Below are 21,075 nucleotides of genomic sequence, written 5' to 3' on the forward strand. Positions count from 1 at the left end.
GTGCACAAACAAACATCCATCTTTTTCTCAATCTTGTTCCCTTTCTCAAAGAGGAAAGAGTGCTCTTAGGGAATGCATGGAATGTGTGATGTAAAGCTACAGAGGATGTGATGTGTGCACCTGCACACAGGATTGGATATCTGATGGCCTCAAAACAAACCTACCAAAACAATCTTTTTCACCCCATCTCAATTCGCTCTTGTCGTACTTGACAGTGATACTCGGGTGTCATCAGTCTGCGCATTTCACTCTCACAACCCTTGCTCACTCTGCAGGCTCAGGGTCAAATGTTGAGGTGAAAGGTCACCTGCGGGTTCGTTTAACACAATCTTCCTCTGTTTCTTTTGACAGGAAGTTAGCAGGGTGAGATGAGAGGAAAATTGCCGGCAGGCGTTATCCCTTTGTCTGAGTGTGCGTGTATGTGTGTGTGCAAACATTTTAAAAGAGTAAATTGTTTTTCTTACATTAAAAAAAAAAAGTTATTTACAATCACTGAAGTTAAAAACAATTTTTTTTTAGAACAATAAGGTGTGAGCTACAAATTAGGTTTGTCTCTGAAACATCTTTATTAATTAAGGACAATTTTTGATCATGTTTTTCTTGAAAATTAGGTGAATGAACACTATAAAGAAGCTAATGTGTAAATTGGCAAACATCCATTTTAGTTTATGACTCCAGTAGAATGATCAAGGAGCTGTTACAGAGAAACCTGCATACATCAGCCTGTATTTACCAGTAGGCCTACTGAATGACAGCATGCACATCATTCACACACACATACATACACACGCGCGCACACACACACACTCTCTAACACCAATTCCTACACTTCTTTAGATACAGAGACCATTATTTACACAGACACACACACCCTTGCCTCTGCTGTGGGTACAGGATGGCTCACGTTAAAACTGGCTGGTAAACTGATTCCTCACATCACTTAACTTATTTCAGGCTAGCTGCTACAGTCATTTAAAATAATTATTATAATAATTAAAACTGCCACCAATTTCATCAGCATGTCTTAAAGAGTTAGTTCACCCAAAAATGAAATTTGTCATTAATTTCTCACCCTCATGTCGTTTCACACCCGTAAGACCTTCGTTCGTCTTCGGAACACAAATTAATATATTTTGATGTAATCTGAGAGATTTATCCTCCATTGAAAGCAATGAAATGACCACATTCAATGTCCAGAAAAGTAGTAAAAACATCATTAAAATAGTTAACGTGACTACAGTGGTTCAACCTTAATGTTATTAAGCGAGGAGAATACTTCTTGTGCGCAAAAACAGAACAAAAATAATGACTTTATTCAACAAATTCGTCTCTCCCCTGTCATTCTGCTACGCTATTTTCGTTGCAGCGCTTCCGGGTTCTACATCGAACCTATTGGCCGACGCCTGTCCACGTGAGCAGCACGGCATGCAGGTGCTGACACTTAGTCAACTTCGTAACAGACTGACATGGAAGAGGAAAATTTGTTGAATAAAGTCGTTATTTTTGTTTTGTTTTTGCACACAAAAAGTATTCTCATCGCTTCATAACATTAAGGTTGAACCACTGTAGTCACTCTGACTATTTTAACGATGTTTTTACTAATTTTCTGGACACTGAATGAAGTAATTTCGTTGCATTCAATTGAGGATAAAAAAAAAACCTCTCGGATTTCATCAAAATATCTTAATTTGTGTTCCGCAGATGAATGAAGGTCTTACGGGTGTGGAACGACATTAGAGTAAGTAAATAAGGACATTTCATTCTTGGGTGAACCAACCATTTAAAGCATTTGAAACATTTTTGTTTGGATAAATTTTGGATTTTAGCCAACATAATTTTTTAACTTAAAAAATATCCATTAAAACTAATTTTACTAACTGACTATGCAGAGAAACAACAAAATAATCAGAATTAAAAATATCGACTTGTGAAAATTAACTTAATTGTTAGTTTTAAATACAATTTCTTAAAAAAAAAAGAGCGCGAAAAAGACATCGTCGTTATATAAGATGATTTCTTCTTACAGGTGAGGCATGTGTCAAACATTGGATAATTCCAGCAGAGGTAAAATAACTATAGTGTTCAGTCCTGCGTGTAGATTACTTTCTGACTGGTTTAATTCATCCTTAACTCACATTTACCACACTCACGTGGCCAGGTCCTCTGCAGTTAGGTTTAGAATCTGAAATATCATGACTAATAACATTAAATAAATAGTGCTTTTCTTGGTCTTGTGTGTTCATTTGGGCAGTGTTTAGGTTGGTCTTAGGCATCCGACATGACATCTATGTCCTCAGATCCGGTCTGTTTGGTGGCAATCCTCCAGCGGTTAATGTGGTGGTTTCCCTTCTTCTTCTGTGTGCACTCTGGGCCCTCTTCCTCCAGCTTCTGTCGCTTATACTTGGTCCTGCGGTTCTGAAACCAAACCTTCACCTGAGGGGAGCAGAAGACCAGGACATCAGTGCAGTTTAGGTTTTGGTGAGTAGTCTAAATATAACGCAGTTGACAGTTTACCCGTCATAATGGCAAACCGAGACAAATTGTGAGTGACTCAAGACAGTTCAAACGCATTTGTGTTCTAATCGAACCATTTTAACACCCCACGACACGTAGTCCGTTCGAATTCATTTATGTTGACTTTTTTTGTCACGACAGTATGTCCATTTTTTTTACACTTGTTTCAGAACTTTGTGTATCAGAAGAAATCCAAACAAAAAGACAAATAAGTTTCTTCAGATAATGCCATCTGAAGACATTAATTTAATTTAAATACATTCACTAATAGATCTTCCAAATATAAAGTAGGCATTTAATGTAGGCTATTTGGCCTTTTAATTAAAAAGAACCAGATTTATTTTTGCAACAACGGTTCACATTTCACACATTTCGAGAAATTGATATGTCTGTCATAAATAGTCGCATTTAGGGAAACATAAGGATAGCCAAAAACAACCGCGCAGAAGTGAAAAAAAGATGGCTAACCAACCTATTTTTTATTTTATTTATTTATGAAGCGGTTTCATGCGCGCTACGCTGAATAAATTCAAGATGCTGAGTGAATCCTGAATCGCTTTCCATAAAACAGGCGTAGCCTATAAATTAAAATTCACAAATGTGGCTATAGGTATTGGCCAATATATATATTTTTTTTTTTACCAAAATTGCCTCTCTCCTGAGATGCGTGTAGGCTATAGTCAAGCCTGTTATTTTAGTTTTTAGGTTAATTTTTGCAGTAAAACTCCACAAAAAGTAAAAACCGCCAGAGAACATGATCATTCCCAGCGTAAAAGTTAGATTTTTTTACAAACTAAGGAATATGTTGCGATGCATCAAATCATGCCAGTTGACAAGTTCATGGCCATATGCGGAGGAACACTGAAGCAAAAATCCCTTTGCCACAGTTTGGATTTTTGGAAATTTAAAACCCAACAATTCAAATATATTTACTTCTATATGACAAAATATAAGGTTTTAAAAAATTAGCTTTACGTCATTGTTTTAACGGATCAGGGTGAATGGGTTTATTTAGTGACATCTGAGCGAAGCAACTAATATCTGCTCATCCATTTTAAGTCTTGGCCTAAGATAAAATTATATCACAGAGCGAAGCAAGCAACTGACACATGGCCAGCCAGCGTCCTTTCAGACTCGGATATTCTGTTATTGGCCCGTTTCTGGATTTAGCAAGCAGCCCAAGTGTTGTTTACATTATCATGTAGGCCAACAGCAACAGCTTGTCAGTACAACATTAATCATTCAAAATAAAGAAATGTCTCATTAATATAGTCCCCATTGCATAGTATCAAACACTTCCTCATAACTTTTTTTTAAACATATTTATTATCTTTTTTTAAAAAAACGTACATGTCCTAGTTTTAATGCTCCAATTGTTTTAATAAGCAATAGCCTACTTTTTGTCTGTGATTAGCCTATTTGTGAAATTGTCAGCTCCACTGGGCAATTTTACTAAGCGAAACACTAAATACCATTTTTACTTTAAGTGTTTTAAAAGGTTTTATATGAGCATGGGAACTGCATATTTTTGTTGTGTGTTATAACAAGCTTTTCCTAATGTTTACCTGAGTCTCAGATAGACTGAGGCTGTTAGCGAGCTGTTTCCGTTCGGCTCCGACAACATAATGGTTCTTCTCGAAGGCTCGCTCCAGGCGCAGCAGCTGAGAGGGCGAGAACGCGGTGCGGATCCGTTTGGGCTTCCTCGCGAACGGTCCGTGTAGTAACAGCGTGTCCTGTGAGACATCGTTCCCTGAAATAACAGTAATAATAATAATCAATAAAAGACAACTTGATTATAGCAATGCGATTATTTTTGACAGTGGGATATGTCAGTAAAATTGAACTCAGTACAGCACGAGACAAGCTTGAAGTAATGTTAATTAAACCCAAGAAGAAAACTATAGCCCAAGAGGGACCATGAAATCTTTCTGGCTTTAGCCCATGTTGTAAAATTCAACAGTTGACATCAGCATCGACTTTGTCAAAAAGAGTTAAAAATGTACCCTGCCTTTATGCCTATTTTAATTGATACAATTGATGAAATAGTATGAACTGTATTTTATTCGTCGAATAATGTTTGTATCAACATCGTGCCATTCTAACTTGTTTTTTGCGCTTTTGGAGTTTTATTTCCCGCCTGAGCTAAGTAATTATGTAAGAAGTCTAAATGATTGACTACATGACTGAATAATATTTTAGTGATTTATTTATAACTGACTGAAAATATAATGAAAACAATTAACAACAGACTCTTTATAATATTTCTATATGACCCCCCATTTTCATCTGAATAAAACCTTTTCACGGTAGGCTAATTGGCGGACAGTTGCTTACAGCTACATAATAAAATAGAATAAAATATTTTCCTATATTTGTCTATAGAATATAAAGTCCAAATAATGTAAGCATTAATTAAAATCGATAGCCATGCAACATATTGGCTTGTAATTTTTATTATTAATGGCCATGTAATGAGTTTAACACTCATTAGCCTACGCATAGCTTTGCAACCTTTAGCCAGATGGACTAGCCTATATTTAAAAAAATGCAGAGTCTGTCGATTTTAAACGTTCTCAATTACAAAGCTTTCACCGAATAAATGTTGTTTAACAGGAATTCATTTTTAAGAATATCCTATAATTTAGATTTTAGATTCGTCTTTAAAAGTCATCACAGTTAGCTAAATTATTAACACTGTTAGCTAGCTTAAATATTTGACCTTTATATTAGCGTTTTGTATTTATTCAATTCATACATTAGTTTACTTTCATCGGCAACAGCTTGAACACCAGAAGAGGACAATTAATCGACTGACCTATGAAAATTAAATTGTGATAATGATGAGGTGTAACGAGTTCATCAGAGCAGATTCGTCATCTGTCATTATCCCTCGCTGCAAAGACAGCGATAGCGTGGCAATAGTAAGCTAATATTACAAATAACAATAAATAATAAGTAATTAATTAAGTAACAGTCAACTAATAAAGTATAAAACAATTAAAGGTAATCTTAGACACTAAAATACTAGAGGTAATATGATGTTACGTTATTTAAGAATAACTCATAAACAACATTAAGGCTGACTGCATTTGAACTTCTCTCATTTTGCCGTAGGCACATGAAACTGGTGAAAATTCTGAATGCAAGATCAAGCAATTACTGTTATCAGAACTGTTCTCCAATGCTACTATTATAAGCTTATACGAACATAATGTATTCATTTTGGGAGATTTGACATTGTGCTATTGTGCGTGGACAGCTTAGTCTAAATCTGTGTGTCCCTCTTTGAGTATCGCCTCAGGGCATGGCAAAAGCTGTAAGCATATCATTTGTGATTTTCATTTGCAGCTTAACCGGAATTACCTTCCAATACAAACTCCATCTATCAGTGTTACCCCGCTCCACAGTGGTAAGTAGCCTGTAGCCGCGGGTGAGCATTTATGAGAATATTTCAGATAAGTTCAGAGACGCACGCGCATGCAATATCTAATGCACAGCATTGTATTCAGCCTACTTTTATTGAACACTTATCCTACATGTACGTGTAAAAAATATGCACAGGCTATTTTATTATTTTTATTTAGGTGGAAAAGTTGTTTAATATCGAGCTTACCTTGAAACCGATGGCCAAAAAACCTGTTCCTTAAGACCCACGGGTAGAAATTCAGTGGCTCGCGGTGCTGCGTGCCAAAGAAGTGCGGGTGCTGGAGGTGTGTGCTGCCGAGCGGGTGTGGGTGCATGCTCAGAGGTGCATGGTTCACAGTCTCCGAAAACACCAGCTCGGGGTTTGGATAGAGCGCGCGGCCTGCGGGGCTTTGATACCCGTTAAGAAAACTGTCAGCAGGCGCCGAGTAGCTCAGGGCGGTAGGGCGAATGGGGTCTTCAGGTGTTAAGGGGTTTTCCTTCGCCACCAAAGACTCAATGGTAAAACACCGCTTCCCCGTTGCCGAGAACATTGTCCGTGACGGTAGGCTACCGGTACAGTCCAGCAGATGATGAGGTTCACCTTTACGTCCTTTCAGAACTCCTTTAGTGACCTCTGTCAGCAGCAGTATTTTAGAAAGACATTGTAGTTAAGTCAGACATAAACTAGAACACTTTAATATTCTATACTTTTGTCAATTGCTGTGTAATCCATCGATCCACGAGTGTCCATAAATCATGAAAGAAACAGTGAGAATAGAAGCTCGAGACCCATCGATTTGGATTTGAGGGACGCCACACAGTGTCGTCTGAGACTTGCACTCATTGGATGAAAGCCCTTGGCGCATAGAGCTCCGGCGGTGGGCGGGTCCTACATTCATTTGGGTCAGATAATGAACTCTATTAGTTTGATCATTCACTTCAATGGGGCTGCCTCCAACAGGTCAGTTCCTACGCAGTAGATCATCAAAAACTATTTTCCTTGTCACACTTCCAGCTATGGGCTACGCAAGCCTTCAGGGTGTACTAGGCTACAATCTGCAGTTTATTCCAGCCTTAGCAAAAAGATTGCTTTTGAACTTTTCTTCATTTAACTCATTTAAACATCATGTTTTTCTTCAATTATGCATAATTACAGCGACGATGCTGAACCGTAGTAGGCTAATCCAAAATAGCCCAGTAGAATAATAGTAAAAACGTGGATGTTTTGTTGCTTTGATTGCTTTTTTTTTTGCCACAAAAACCCTAACAAGAACATGTAGCCTATATGAAACAAAAATTGTTTTTCAATTGAGTAAAAACAGAATCCACATCACATTCAAATCCACATTTGAAATCTTAATAATTTTGGCGTCTACGTAGTTGAGTAGGAGTGGACCAAATGCATTTGTTTAGTTCTCTGACAAATATGCCAGCAATGAGTTTAATTGAGATTAATTTTCATTAATCCATCTTTAAAAGGCCTAATTTACATAAATATCTATATGATAAATTAGATAATTTCGGCATAAAAATATTTTTTTATTTAATGGGCCATAGCCTAATAATAATAATAATAATAACAATACTAATAGTAGTACACTAAAAAATGCTGGGTTAAAAACAACCCAAGTTGGGTTGAAAATGAACAAACCCAGCGGTTAGGTTAAATGTTTGCCCAACGTGCTGGGCAGTTTTGTTTACCCCAACTATTGTTTAAAAATTACTATATGGCTGGCTTAAAATGAACCCAAAATTAAATTAATTAAACTTATTAATAAATGTTCATTTATTAAACATATTAATAAATGTTAATTTCCAATATACTTTGGGTCCACTTTAAGCCAGCAATGCAGTAATTTTTTAAACAATATTTGAGTTAAATAAAACTACCCAGCACTTTGGGCAAACATTTAACCCAACCGCTGGATTAAAACAACCCAATCGCTGGGCTTGTCCATTTTCAACCCAACTTGGGTTGTTTTTAACCCAGGATTTTTTTTTAAGTGTACTAATAATAATCTTCCAACTGCATGGTAGACTAATTATTATTATTGTTAGTGTCATTTTTTAAATTGTTGTCATTTTTAATTCTTTTTATTTAAGATATAATACTGCCAACCACTTTCTAAGAAAAAAAAAAAAAAGAATCAGTAGTGCATAATGACACGGACATTATACTAAGTAGCCTAAATCCGATGCCAGTTTTGTCTATACAAACCGTATTACAGTCATCGTTTTTAGTCTTTAACCAGTGTCTGTCGATTAAAATGAGAAATCGTTGACCCGTTTACGCAGTAACGTATTAACTTGGTCACGGAGTGGTTTCCAGAACTGCACATCGATAACATCTCATGGCAGGCCGAGCCGCCTGCACCTGTTTCCGATCACTCACCCGCGGTCAACGGACTGGGCTACAAGACGGCATTATGAGGCTTATGAGACTAAGTGGGTAAATTATTGAAAATATTCCGTCTCAGGGTTTGACAAGAGTGCAAGCATTGCGAAAAAGGCTTCAAGCGATATAGCTCACAAACTTCTGCCTCGCTATTAATTTACAGGCCGATGTATATTTAGTCTATCTTGAGGGGTTGTTCAGCGACCGTTTCATGTTGTGTTTTTAAAGGTAATGATTAGGCTAAATGTTTGACTGGCTCGTTAACTCCAGTGCGCATTAGAAAATCATTACAGTTGGCAGAACAACATGTTGAGCGCCTATTTAGAAAGCCAAAACCCGTGAACGCGCACAGTCATGCTTTAAGATGGACCTCTTTACAGTATCAAGTATCAATCAATATTATTTTATTTCTTTTGTACGTCAAAACACAACAGTCTCCAGTTGTATAGCTGCCTAATTATTCCTAATAATAATGATCAAAAGTCCTGTTATTATTTTCAAGCCAGACAGAACATTTGTTTATTTGCGTATTATAATTACCCACATTAAATTACACTTAATTAAAGTGTCCAGTACTTTCACTGTTCTTGGCATTTAGTGTTTTGATTGGATGAGTGGCAATGGATCTCTGTTGTAAACCTTGTATCCTGGAGCTAGCCATAAAAATGATCATGTGGTGTACAATATTAGTAATAATGACTTAAAGATGTTCCTCAGTATCTGAAATTGAGGTGGTAGCATTCACATCCCTGTTCCTAACAATGACTCAAGTGTTAGTTAATGTGTTTATTATCCTTGAGATGTGCAATGCTGATAATGTACCATCAGTTACAGAAACTCAGCTCCTTTCTGACCATGGCATTGTATAAAATGAGCAGTGAATCATACTTTGCACTATGTCACACAAATTATATGTTCATATTTAATATTTATCCTTTATAATTCCCAATGCACATCAAGGATATGCTTGTTCATGCAGGCATTCTGAAAACATTTTAATGGATCTTGTCTGCGCCATACACGGACCTAAAGGTGCAATGAAGTGACAGGGAAAGAGAGAGAGACTCAATGTTTCCGTCTGCCACTCTTCTCTCTTGTTCCATAATTAAGTGCTCAAGGAATCTGTAATGAATGCTAATGGGGCAACCAGCCATCTGCACAAACACAGAATTAAAAACTACCATGCTGAGAGAGAGAGAGAGAGAGAGAGAGAGACAGAGAGAGAGAGAGAGAGAGAGAGAGAGAGATGGGAGGACGGGAGACAGACTTAAACCTTTCACCAAAAGGAGCTGTATAAGGCGACAAGACAGTTCTCACTTTCTCTCTCCTATCCTCTGATTTGTTACCTGGGATTTCTCAGATGAAACAAGATACTCATAGATTTACAGCATCTCTAAAAACCAAAAGAACTTAACCTCTATAGGACACACAAACAAGCAACCCTAAGCAAGAGATTTGCAAAGATTTTGGACACATTAAAGAGCTTGCTTGCCATCCAAAATTACATTCATGCATGTTGACTAAAATAGCCTATTTATTTATATTATATTAATATTTTTTTAAATTATTTTTATTATATATTTTAGCCTAATATATTATTTGAATATTTAAATATATTTTATTTATATTAATATATTGCATTTATATTATTTTTATGCAATTATATTTAAATGTAAATTATATATAAATACATATTTAAATATATAACTTAAATATATAAGCAATATATCATTTAAATATGTAGCTATGTTCTGTTACAATTTCCAAACTCTCACATTCATCATTGTTCTCTACATTTGTATAGCAAGGGTTCTTACCACAAATAACTAGCAGTTTCTGTTATTTAAATAAATAAATAAATAAATGAATGAATGAAAATAAAAATACATTACTTGTCAAACGGTTGGAGTTTCATGTGTCCCTGAAGAAATTTCTGTCCTGCTGTCCGTTGCTGCCCTCTAGTGTTGAAAATGTGTATTTGGAAACCATTTTGTAGTCACGTACAGGAGAAATTATGGTCATATCACATGCATTTGAATTAGTGCTTGAAGAGAAAAAAGGTTAGAATTATTGGCACCCTTGGTAAATATGATCAAAGATGACTGTAAAAATAAATCTGCATTGTTTATCCTTTTGATCTTTAATTCATAAAATTAGCAAAAATCTAACCTTTCATTGAAGGAAAAGAATTGAAAGTGGGGGGAAAATCACATTATGAAATAAATGTTTTTCTCCAAAACACGTTGGCCACAATTATAGGCACCCTTTTATTCAATACTTTTTGCAACATCCTTTTGCCATGATAACAGCTCTGAGTCTTCTATAATGCCTGATGAGTTTGGAGAACGCCTGACAAGAGATCAGAGACCATTCCTTCATACAGAATCTCTCCAGATCCTTCAGATTCCCAGCTCCATGTTGGTGCTTCTTCTCTTCAGTTCACTCCACTAATTTTCTTTAGGGTTCAGTTCAGGGGACTGGGATGGCCATGGCAGAAGCTTCATTTTGTGCTCAGAGACACAATTTTGTGTTGGTTTTGATGTTTGTTTTGGATCATTGTCCTGATGGAAGATCCAACCACGGCCCATTATTGGATTTCTAGCAGAAGCGGTCAGGTTTTGATTTTTTATCTGTTGGTATTTGATAGAATCCATGATGCCATGTATCTGAACAAGATGTCCAGGACCTCCAGCAGAAAAATAGGCCCACACTATTAAAGATCCAGCAGTATATTTAACCGTGGGCATGGGGTACTTTTCTTTTTATCCCTGTGTGCACCAAACCCATCTGGTGGGTTTGCTGCCAAAAAGCTCTTTTTTTAGTTTCATCTGACCATAAAAGCCGGCCATGTTTGAAGTTCCAGTCTTGTCTGACAACTGAATATGCTGAAGATTGTTTCTGGATGAGAGCAGAGGATTTTTCTTGAAACCCTCCCGAACAACTTGTGGGGATGTAGGTGCTGTTTGATAATTTTTTATAGGCTTTCTGAGACTCAAGACTCAACTAATCTCTGCAATTCTCCAGCTGTGATCCTTGGAGAGTCTTTGGCCACTCAAACTTTCCTCCTCACCGCGCATTAGGATGATTTAGACACGTCCCCTTCCAGGCAGATTTGTAACATCTTTAGTTAATTGGAACTTCTTAATTATTGCCCTGATAGTGGAAATGGGGACTTTTGATGCTTTAGCTATTTTCTTACAGCCACTTTCTAATCTTTTGCTGCACATCAGAACTATATTCTTTGGTTTTACTCATTGTGATGAATGATTAAGGGAATTTGGCCTTTGTCTTCATGTTTATGCTCCTGGACAATATCATATTCATGAACACTCTTGTGTGCTAAAAAAAAATGTAAATATGAATGGGAATATACTTCAAAGATATTTTACTCATAAAAATTTTTAATTGTGGCCAACGTGTTTTGGAGAAAAAATTATTTCATAATGTGATCCCCCCCCCGAATCTACGTATTGTAGATTTACTCAAAACTAAACCGCCGCGATAGTGCATCAGCAAGTACATTATCTTTGCCTTTTTTGTAACGAATTTCCAGGTTAAAATCCTGGACAAAAAGTGACCATCGCATAATCTGTTGATTAGAGTTCTTCATACGGGACAAGAAGATTAATGGGTTATGATCGGTAAACACGCTCACAGGAAGAGAACTAGAACCAATATATACCTCAAAGTGCTGTAACACCATTAACAAGGCCAACGCCTCCTTCTCAATGGTACTGTAATTTAGCTGATGTTTCAAGAATTTCTTTGAGAAATACCCAACAGGATGCTCCACTCCATTTTCATCATCCTACAACAGGACAGCAGCAGCCCCGGTCATACTCGCATCAACAAACATCCAGTTTAAAAAAACACTCATATCTTGGAGCAGCCAAGACTGGAGCGCTACACAAGAGTGATTTAACAGAATCGAATGCAGTTTGACATTCATCAAGTTTTGCGAAACACGTAGCATATTAGTTAAAGGCAACACAACATCTGAGAAATTTTTGCAAAATCCCTGGTAATACACAGTCATTCCTAAAAATCTTCTGAGTTCACGTTTCGTACGGGGCACTGCAAAATCTGCAATAGCTTGCACTTTCAGAGCGACAGGTCGGACTTGCCCCAACCTGTTTCCCTAAATAGGTAACAGTTGCTTTGCCGAACTCACACTTAACTAAATTAAGAGTGAGAGATGCCTTAAACAAATGATCAAACACAACCCTCAAAGTTGTTAGGTGCTCCTCCCAAGTATTCGAATAAACAATGATGTCGTCTAAATAAGCTTTACAGTTTTGAACCCCGTTCAGCACTTTATTCATCAAGCGCTGAAACGTAGCCGGAGCGTTGCGCAATCCGAACGCCATCACCTTGTAATTCAGAAAATCATCCGGCGTAACAAAAGCAGATATTTCGGCCGCACGCTACGTCAAGGGAACTTGCCAATATCCCTTTAACAGATCCAATTTTGTGACAAAGCGCGCAGAGTCTACCTTATCAATGCAATCCTCCATGAGCGGGAGGGGAAACAAATCTTGTTTCGTCACGGCATTCACTTTCCGGTAATCCGTGCAAAATCGTTGTGTGCCGTCAGATTTTGGAACCAATAAACACGGTGAACTCCGGGCGCTAGAACTCGGTACTGCAAGTCCATTCTTAACAAGGTATTTTACCTCGGACTCCATGATTTTACATTTAACAGGGTTCACTCTGTAAGCACTTTGCTTAATGGCTGGATGATCACCTACATCAATATCGTGTTCCAGGACTTGAGTGCGAGTGGGAACATCTGAGAACAATCCTAGGAAAGAATTTATCAACTTTATTATGTCAGTTTGCTGAGGGTCAGATAGATGTACCAAATGAGAACTTAAGCACTCCAAAATCTTGGAATTATTCAGTCTACCACCTGAAACTAGAGTATTATGCAAGCTCAGCCCATCTTCATCAACATCGACATCTCTGTCAGAAACAGTCACGACTGAAGCTACAGGAATGATAACAGAGCTTTTTGACTCTAGATCTTCCTCACAACTGACATACAGCTTCAACATGTTTACATGACACACGTGAGTTTTTCTCTGGCGATCAGGAGTTCGAATAATATAATTCGTGTCACTCAGCTTCTTATCAATAACGTACGGTCCAGAGAATTCAGCCTGCAATGCAGCACCCTGAACTGGCAACAAAACCAAAACTTTGTCACCCTCAGAAAATGAACGAGCAACAGCATTCTTGTCAAAACGCTTTTTCATTTTTGACTGCGTACCCACCAAAGCTAAGCTAATTCACAAGCATTGTGCAAACGTTCTCAAAAAGAACTGACATAATCCAACAGATTACACTCAGATCATTGCTCAGATAGCCAGTTCTCTTTCAACATTTTGAGTGGGCCCCTCACCGTATGTCCAAAGACCAGTTCTGCTGGGCTAAACCCAAGCGACTCCTGAACGGTCTCACGGACAGCGAACAAAAGTAAAGGCTGCCCTTCGTCCCAGTCCTTCCCTGACTCGACACAGTATTTACTCAACATGGACTTCAAGGTTTGGTGGAACCTTTCCAAAGCTCCTTGAGTCTCAGGATGGTAGGCACTAGATATAACATGCTTAATTTTCAGTTGGGACAGTACTTGTTTGAACAGTCGAGACATGAAATTAGTTCCCTGATCCGTTTGGACCACTTGAGGGAAACCAAAGGTAGAAAAGAACATAACCAAAGCTTTCACCACTGCCTTCGCTTTTAATGAACATAACGGTACGGCGTCCGGATAGCGAGTAGTCGTGCACATAAGTGTAAGCAAATAAACATGTCCAGACCTTGTTCGCGGTAACGACCCAACACAGTCTAAAATTACTCGAACAAAGGGCTCTCCCAACACAGGGATAGGTTTAAGAGGTGCAGGCTAAATTATTTGGTTAGGTTTTCCTACGATCTGGCACACGTGGCACAAATGACAATACTGCACCACGTCAGATTTAATACCAGGCCAGAAAAAATAACGCAAAATTCGTTGGTACATTTTAGTAATGCCCAGATGTCCAGCGACATTATCATGAGCCACACTCAAAACCTGGATGCGTAAGCATTTAGGTACTACCAGTTGGTAAACCGTATCCCAACCCAAACCATCCGACCTTGAAGGAGTCCACTTTCTCTTTAACACTTCGCCGTCCCAAAAATAACCCACTGGTTTATTTTCAATGCCCTTTAATGTTACCGCAATAGTTCTGCAACGCAATAAAGAAGGGTCTTTCAACGGACAGCGGCCACTCTGATTCCGTTTCAGCACCACTACTCATGGACAGCAACTCAGGTTCGGGCTTTGGTTTCAGAACAGAACCCTCATCTTTAACTCTATCATCGGTTACCAAAAAGGTATCCGAAATATCGATAGAATCACGCACGTAACTACACACGCAGTGAAAACTGAAGGGAATTCTGATGCTAACTCACCAGAAGTAACAGAACCATACACAGGATTTTCAATGACTTCGGAAACTGGAAGTACCTTTTCCCCAGCTAAATCATTACCTACAATTAAGGCAATACCACTCACAGGCAGTTTGTGACGCACTGCCAACTTTACAAAGCCTGTTACTAAACCGGATCGAATGTACACGTTACGTAACGGTACCTTCAACACACCCAATTCAATCCCTTGAATAAGGACATCAGAACCACAATAACTTTTCTCAGAAAATGGCAATACACTGGCCAACACAAATGATTGATTGGCCCCTGTATCATGCAACATGGTTATGGGAACTAAACCTTCTTCAGGTCTACTAAGAGAAATCATCCCCTGACACACAAAAGGATCATATGCTGCATCGAGATACAACCAGAGTTGCTCACTAACTTTCTGAACAAAACCAACACTTTTAGTGATCTTCCCTTTATTCTTCTTTTTCAATGAGGGACATGCCGCAAGTGACCAAGCTCCTGGCAGTAAAAACATTCACGAGCTTCGACAGGTATTACTGGTTTAGGCGATTTCGAAGTTTTAGCACTTTTCTCTGGAAACGTATGAGAACATGATTCATGACGTGCAACAAACACATTTTTGTGAGTCAAAGTAAACTCATCTGCGCAAACAGCAGCCTCAGCCAGGGTCAAAACTTTCTTTTCGTTCAAATAAATAACAATTTTGTCTGGCAATGAATTCTTAAAATCTTCGACCAAGATCAACTCACGAAGTTGTTCAAAGTTAGCGACTCTACTGGAATTACACCACTTATCAAAAAGCACGCCCTTCTCCCGAGCGTACTCCACATAAGTTTGACTGGCAATTTTAACATGAGAACGAAACTTTTGCCTATATGCTTCTGGCACTAGTTCGTAAGCCTTTAACACAGCGCTTTTAAGTTTATCACAATCCAAGCTGTCCCCAACAGACAAAGTGGAACAGACCTCCTGGGCTTTTCCAGTTAATTTACACTGTATGATGAGAGGCCAAACCTCTCTTGGCTAATGCAGTGCTGCTGCTATACATTCAAAAGCACCAAAAATACGAGTCCACCTCATTATCCCGGACGAGCCCCCGATTATTATGCCCCACGTCTAGGGGATATCGAAAAACTCCAAACGGGCATAATAAAGAAACTGGGTCGTGGTAGTGGAATCCCAGTTTAAAATCACTCCGGTCGATAATCAAACAAATGCACAAAACTACTTAAGGAAAAAAGATTGAATTTATTAAAAATAAAAATAGATGTAACAAATGAAAGGGAGCATCTCTTCAGGGTGTCCAAAGGCCAAAATAATAAACAAAACAAATCTAGAAAGGAAAAGAGGAAGGGATTAAATAACCTAATAAATATAAAAATAAAATACATTTACCTTCCCTAACTCCCTAACGAAAAACAAAGTACAAACCAAGTTACCAAAATAAATAGGCAGGACACCCTTACGCTCCACGTTCTTGAAATATAACTTTAGAAACAGTTGAACATGATCAACAGGTTGTACAATCGGTACACTTTCACTAGGAAGTAAAAAGTTTGATCATCGGCCGGAGGAGGGATCCAGGAGCTCTCAACCCAAATGCGGCCGAACCAAGAATGAGCTCACTGTTGAACGCCGGCAGCGTCCTTATAAAGACCACGCCTCTTCTGAACCGCCAATAGAGAGAGTGTACACCATCATTGACAACCTATTAGAACACTGACAGAACAAGAGGGAAAAGAAAACAAACAACACATATCAAATTCAAGAACGCAGAACGTAACAGCCGGAATGAGAGTATAGTTCCTAGCCATATTGGCCTAGAAAATCGCAACTTTTCAATTTCCGTCGGTCTTAGTACACGATGTAACTACAGAAGAGTCAAGTTTTAAATAGGAAAAATATCGAAACTATATATATATATATATATATATATATATATATTCTTGAATGTCTATATGTGTGTTAATGTGATGTGTACTTGCAGCAATACTACTACTACTATTATTACTAATAATCTAAGAGCATTTAACACCCTGGTCTAACAGTTATAACAGTTTTGTAACATTCTATTATTCTGTTATAACCATTGGGCTATTTGCTAAATTATAACACAAACATCTGAGGATTTGCTGTAAAGTGGACTTTATTGCGTAATTTCTATATTTGACAGTTTGAAACATTCATACAGACAAAAATAAATAAATGAATAAATATATAAATAAGTCATAAATTACATAAAATAAACCCATAAATAAAATAAATTAAACAAACATAATTATAAATTGTTACAAATCAAACAAACAGAGAATTATAAATATCAACTGTGACACTGTGAAACATTAATTGTGTGTTAGCAGTGGCATTGACCTGTGCTAACCGAAAGTGTTCAGAGATCTTACTTCAAATTGAAAGTTAGTTGGATTTTTAGTGGATTGTTTTGGTTGTTATTTTGGGCCTTGCTCTCCCCTGAGCCATTGCTCCCCATTATCTTATGTTATGCCTTTTTTGTAAAAAAAAATCTCTTCTTTAATATATTATCTGGTGTCATCTTCTCTCTGGCACAGAAGATTGAAGTGTGTTCTCGTCTTTTCTTTTCGTCCTTACTTTCGTCTCGATACTCTCCTCCGGGCCCTTAGATGGTTAGTGGAATGAGTCGCTAATGCATTTGATTTTTGACGTAGATCTCGGATGTACTCAAAGAATTTTTTAGGAGACACCAGTGTGGGCCATTGTGGGGTGACTTCATTTGTTAAATTCTGTTGTAGGAAAAAGGAATAAAGATTCTGTCAAATGAATTATGTACAAGACTCTGTTGAAGTTACAATCAAAATGCAACCAAAAATGCAGATGATAAAAACACTTTATTTTCTTCATTGTCATTCCTCATTAAAAAATAAAATAATAAAAATAAAAGTAAATAAAAATAAAATTTAACCGCTAGAGGGCCAAAAGTTGCATAGTGTACCTTTAAAGGGGGGTGTAATGCTATTTCATGCATTCTGACTTATTTACACTGTTAAAGAGTTGCATTCTAATAATTCATGCTGAACATGGCCAAAGTTCCAAAACACGAGTTTTACGTATGACGGAGTATTTCTGTGCCAAATATACAACTTCTGATTGTGGACATGTTTCGCCGAATTTTTTTCGAGTATGGCTTGTATGACTTCAAAAGAGAGCGGAATTCCTTGTATAGACACTTTTCCCTGATAAGCATGTGCACACACATCACCCAGAGCAAGAGCACGCCCAATCAACGCATTTCGTTCGGGATACGGAAGCCGAGAGATTTTTCAACAATGGCTGTGTCCCAATTCAATAGCTGCACCCTTTGAAGGCTGCATACATCATTGGCCTCATTTAAGAAAAATAACCGTTAGATTGCAAAGTAAGAAAGAAATTACAGTATTTTACACCTCACAATGAATATCAGTCAATTTTATTACGGTTACTTTTCTTAAATATGACATCCTTGATAAAGCCTCCAGGAGCTCGGCTTTTTTCGGAAAGACTCAGTACAGCGTATCTATCTTTTAGAAATATGATCAAACTAAAGACTTTTCGGAGATATGAAGGATGCAATATTACTCTATATGTACTCAAGATTAACATGAGATTGGCAGAAACTGTGTGTGATACCCCCTTTAACATTTGAAGACTGGCGCTGAAATAGTATTGTTATTACTCACTAAGGTAAGCAACTAAACTTGCAGCATATCGTTGCCCACGAAATTCTAAATTCTTCTAAATGTCCAACATAACAACATTAAATACTAACATATATTTCCCTATAATGAAAGAAAAAAAACAAACAAACATAAAATAACACGTAATCCCTACATTTACTCTCATAATGCAGTCCCTTGAAAAGCATGTTGGGAACTGCAGATCCACTGCCCAATTAGTTGTCAACAAAAATCATTCATGTAGTCCCAACACTGAACTTCAGTTTTAAATATATTAGTTGAACTGAACACAATGAAATGAAACCCCCCGATTTCACAGACAAGGCTTTAACTTAATCCCAGTCTAAAATGCATGTTTGAGCTGTTTTAACTGAAAGCAAATTGCACTGATATATCTTAAAACATGTCAGTGCCATTGTTTTCTCTCAAGATGCACACCAGTAATGTTTTTTTCTAGTGAACAAATATAAAAGCTACTTAAATGTCCTAATTGAACTAAGGCCTAATCCAGGCTTAATCAAAGCCCTGTCTGTGAAACCGGGCCTTAGAGTGTTAAAGTAACATATAAATTCTGTGAACTTATGTAAATCATAATGGCCTTTCCTGCCTTAAGAATAACTTCCCGCCATTTGTGTAATGTAAGGCTAACATACCTTCAGCGTTTCATTTATCCTAAAGAGGAATATTCCTGCTGTCAAGTTGAACTTCTCAAAGCCAGTTGCAATGCATTTTAAAATAGTGCTGTTCTACAAAATGGAAAGACAGTTTTAGCACAATTTAGCAATGAGGCAGTTTGAATAAAGCACAAGCAAATCTAATAATTAATAAATGACACATATCATCTAACTGATTGTGGTTGATGTAAAATAAACATCTCTTACCACACAATGGTCGAAGCGGACACATTTGCATGCTGTTTCCTGGATAAGAAAAAGAATCCACTGTTAATGCTTTATTAAAGGAGAATTGTTGTCTAAGGTATTGTCTGTCAGAGGCAAAATCATTCTAAGTCTTGCAGCAGCAGGATCAGAAATAATAATGAGAAGACCTGCTGTGTCAAAGCAAAACTTCTTATTTGGTGGCAAAAGGATTTGCCCATATACAGATGGAACAATCATGCAAATGGAAAGGAAGTCAGAGCAATGCACAACTGTGATTATATCTCATGTTGTTCTGATAAGCATTAGCCTGTGGTTCAACAGCATGTATGAGACCCAACGTATTAACGTCTATATGTTTCAAGTTGTGCACATTCTAGAGCCCAGCACTCACCCCAAAAGCTCTGAATCAAGTACGAAATCAAAAGAACAGTTTGTGAGTACTTACCTTCACCTCATCGCAATTTTCTGGGCAGTCCTGTAAATTGAAAAAATGAAGAATGTCAGATGTTTGAATATTTAGAAATGTGTGATTTTTTTTTTTTTTTTTTTTAACGTCTTCAAAAGAGTCAGGTTTGTAGCATGAATGGTATTACTTACCAGAAGTGTTTTACCGTCCTTCCGTTTTATCAAATGATTGAAGTCTGCCTGGAACTCCATCTGAGCAGAAAGACCAATTGCCAGCAGAAATATGAAGCACAGGTTAGTATTCATTTCTCCACTTTGAGTTGTTGCGAATAAGTTGTAAATTGATCTGATTGATGTGTTTTCAGTGCTTCAGCTTTTAAACTCCTGAAAACAGTCTAGTAAAAATTCCAATAAAGAGGGAAATTCCTGCCGTAATGGGGTGTCGTGCCCACGAATACAATGGCAAATTATACCTGCCGTTCATTAACACTTTATCATCTGAATCTCTGTTTTGGAGTTTGAGGCACAAATGACTCTATGCTGGGAGAAAGGTTATCTCTCAAAAGGGACTTTTGAACAAATTTACTTTTAGCTACTTACAGCTTTCCTCTTTATTTGCGTGTGAACATGTAAAATCAAAAGCTCCTATTATAAATTACGTTTGTATAGATTTAACTATAGACTGCATACAAGGTCTCTATGAATTACAATTTTATGAATATGTCTGTAACATGTTATGTTATTGTGGTAGTTAATCACAAAAATATTGGTTCTCATATGACCAGAATGAGTGACTCACTGACAGCTGATTCCGATAGCTAAAAATAAGCACAAATTGAGAAGACCTTTTTCTAGTTGTTTTATTATGTAATTTTATATATAAAAATATATATGTAATCAATATTTAATGTAATAAAATTTTACCCCCCCCACCCAAAAAAAAAAAAAAAACTTTAAAAACAGTTATGGAGTTTATTCAGAATTTAAATTCTGTTGTCCAACAGACAACAAAAAAGTGCACCTCTTGCAACATTCCTAAACTTAAAACTCATACATTTGTAATTGTAAAAGAGACTAATAATAATAAAACAGTCTGCCTCCAAAATCTGACCACTTGTGGACTGATAAATCAAAAAGAGTCATAAAACAAACAAACAAAAAAGCCTAGCAATAAGTGTGTCTGTGACACTGATAAGAATTTGTGTAATACGTTATATCCTGAGGTGTTTTAAACAGCTGGCAAAAAAATAAAACCACAATTATGTTATGCCAACAATGCTGTCTTGGCAGCTCACTGATCATGTCATGTCAGCTTTATTTATACACTGTTAAACAAAGTGTT

General features: G+C 37.2%; 1 protein-coding gene and 1 long non-coding RNA gene across 2 annotated transcripts; both read right to left on the minus strand.

The window, feature by feature from the left end:
• Window positions 1-1,697: 1,697 nt before the first annotated feature.
• emx1 (empty spiracles homeobox 1) lies at window positions 1,698-6,763 on the minus strand. Its single transcript, XM_051916400.1, has 3 exons — window positions 6,128-6,763; window positions 4,080-4,264; window positions 1,698-2,433 (listed from the first exon to the last, which is right to left on the minus strand). The coding sequence occupies exons 1-3, from the start codon at window positions 6,468-6,470 to the stop codon at window positions 2,266-2,268; spliced, it is 696 nt and encodes a 231-aa protein (XP_051772360.1). The 5' UTR covers window positions 6,471-6,763; the 3' UTR covers window positions 1,698-2,265.
• Window positions 6,764-16,840: 10,077 nt separating this feature from the next.
• On the minus strand, window positions 16,841-19,364 carry LOC127524663 (uncharacterized). The gene is made up of 3 exons (XR_007933116.1): window positions 19,329-19,364; window positions 19,101-19,193; window positions 16,841-17,517 (listed from the first exon to the last, which is right to left on the minus strand). It is a non-coding gene; the product is annotated as an uncharacterized LOC127524663 (long non-coding RNA).
• Window positions 19,365-21,075: the final 1,711 nt, after the last annotated feature.

The sequence above is a fragment of the Ctenopharyngodon idella genome, chromosome 13, assembly GCF_019924925.1.
Source record: "Ctenopharyngodon idella isolate HZGC_01 chromosome 13, HZGC01, whole genome shotgun sequence".
NCBI classification, from domain to species: domain Eukaryota; kingdom Metazoa; phylum Chordata; class Actinopteri; order Cypriniformes; family Xenocyprididae; genus Ctenopharyngodon; species Ctenopharyngodon idella.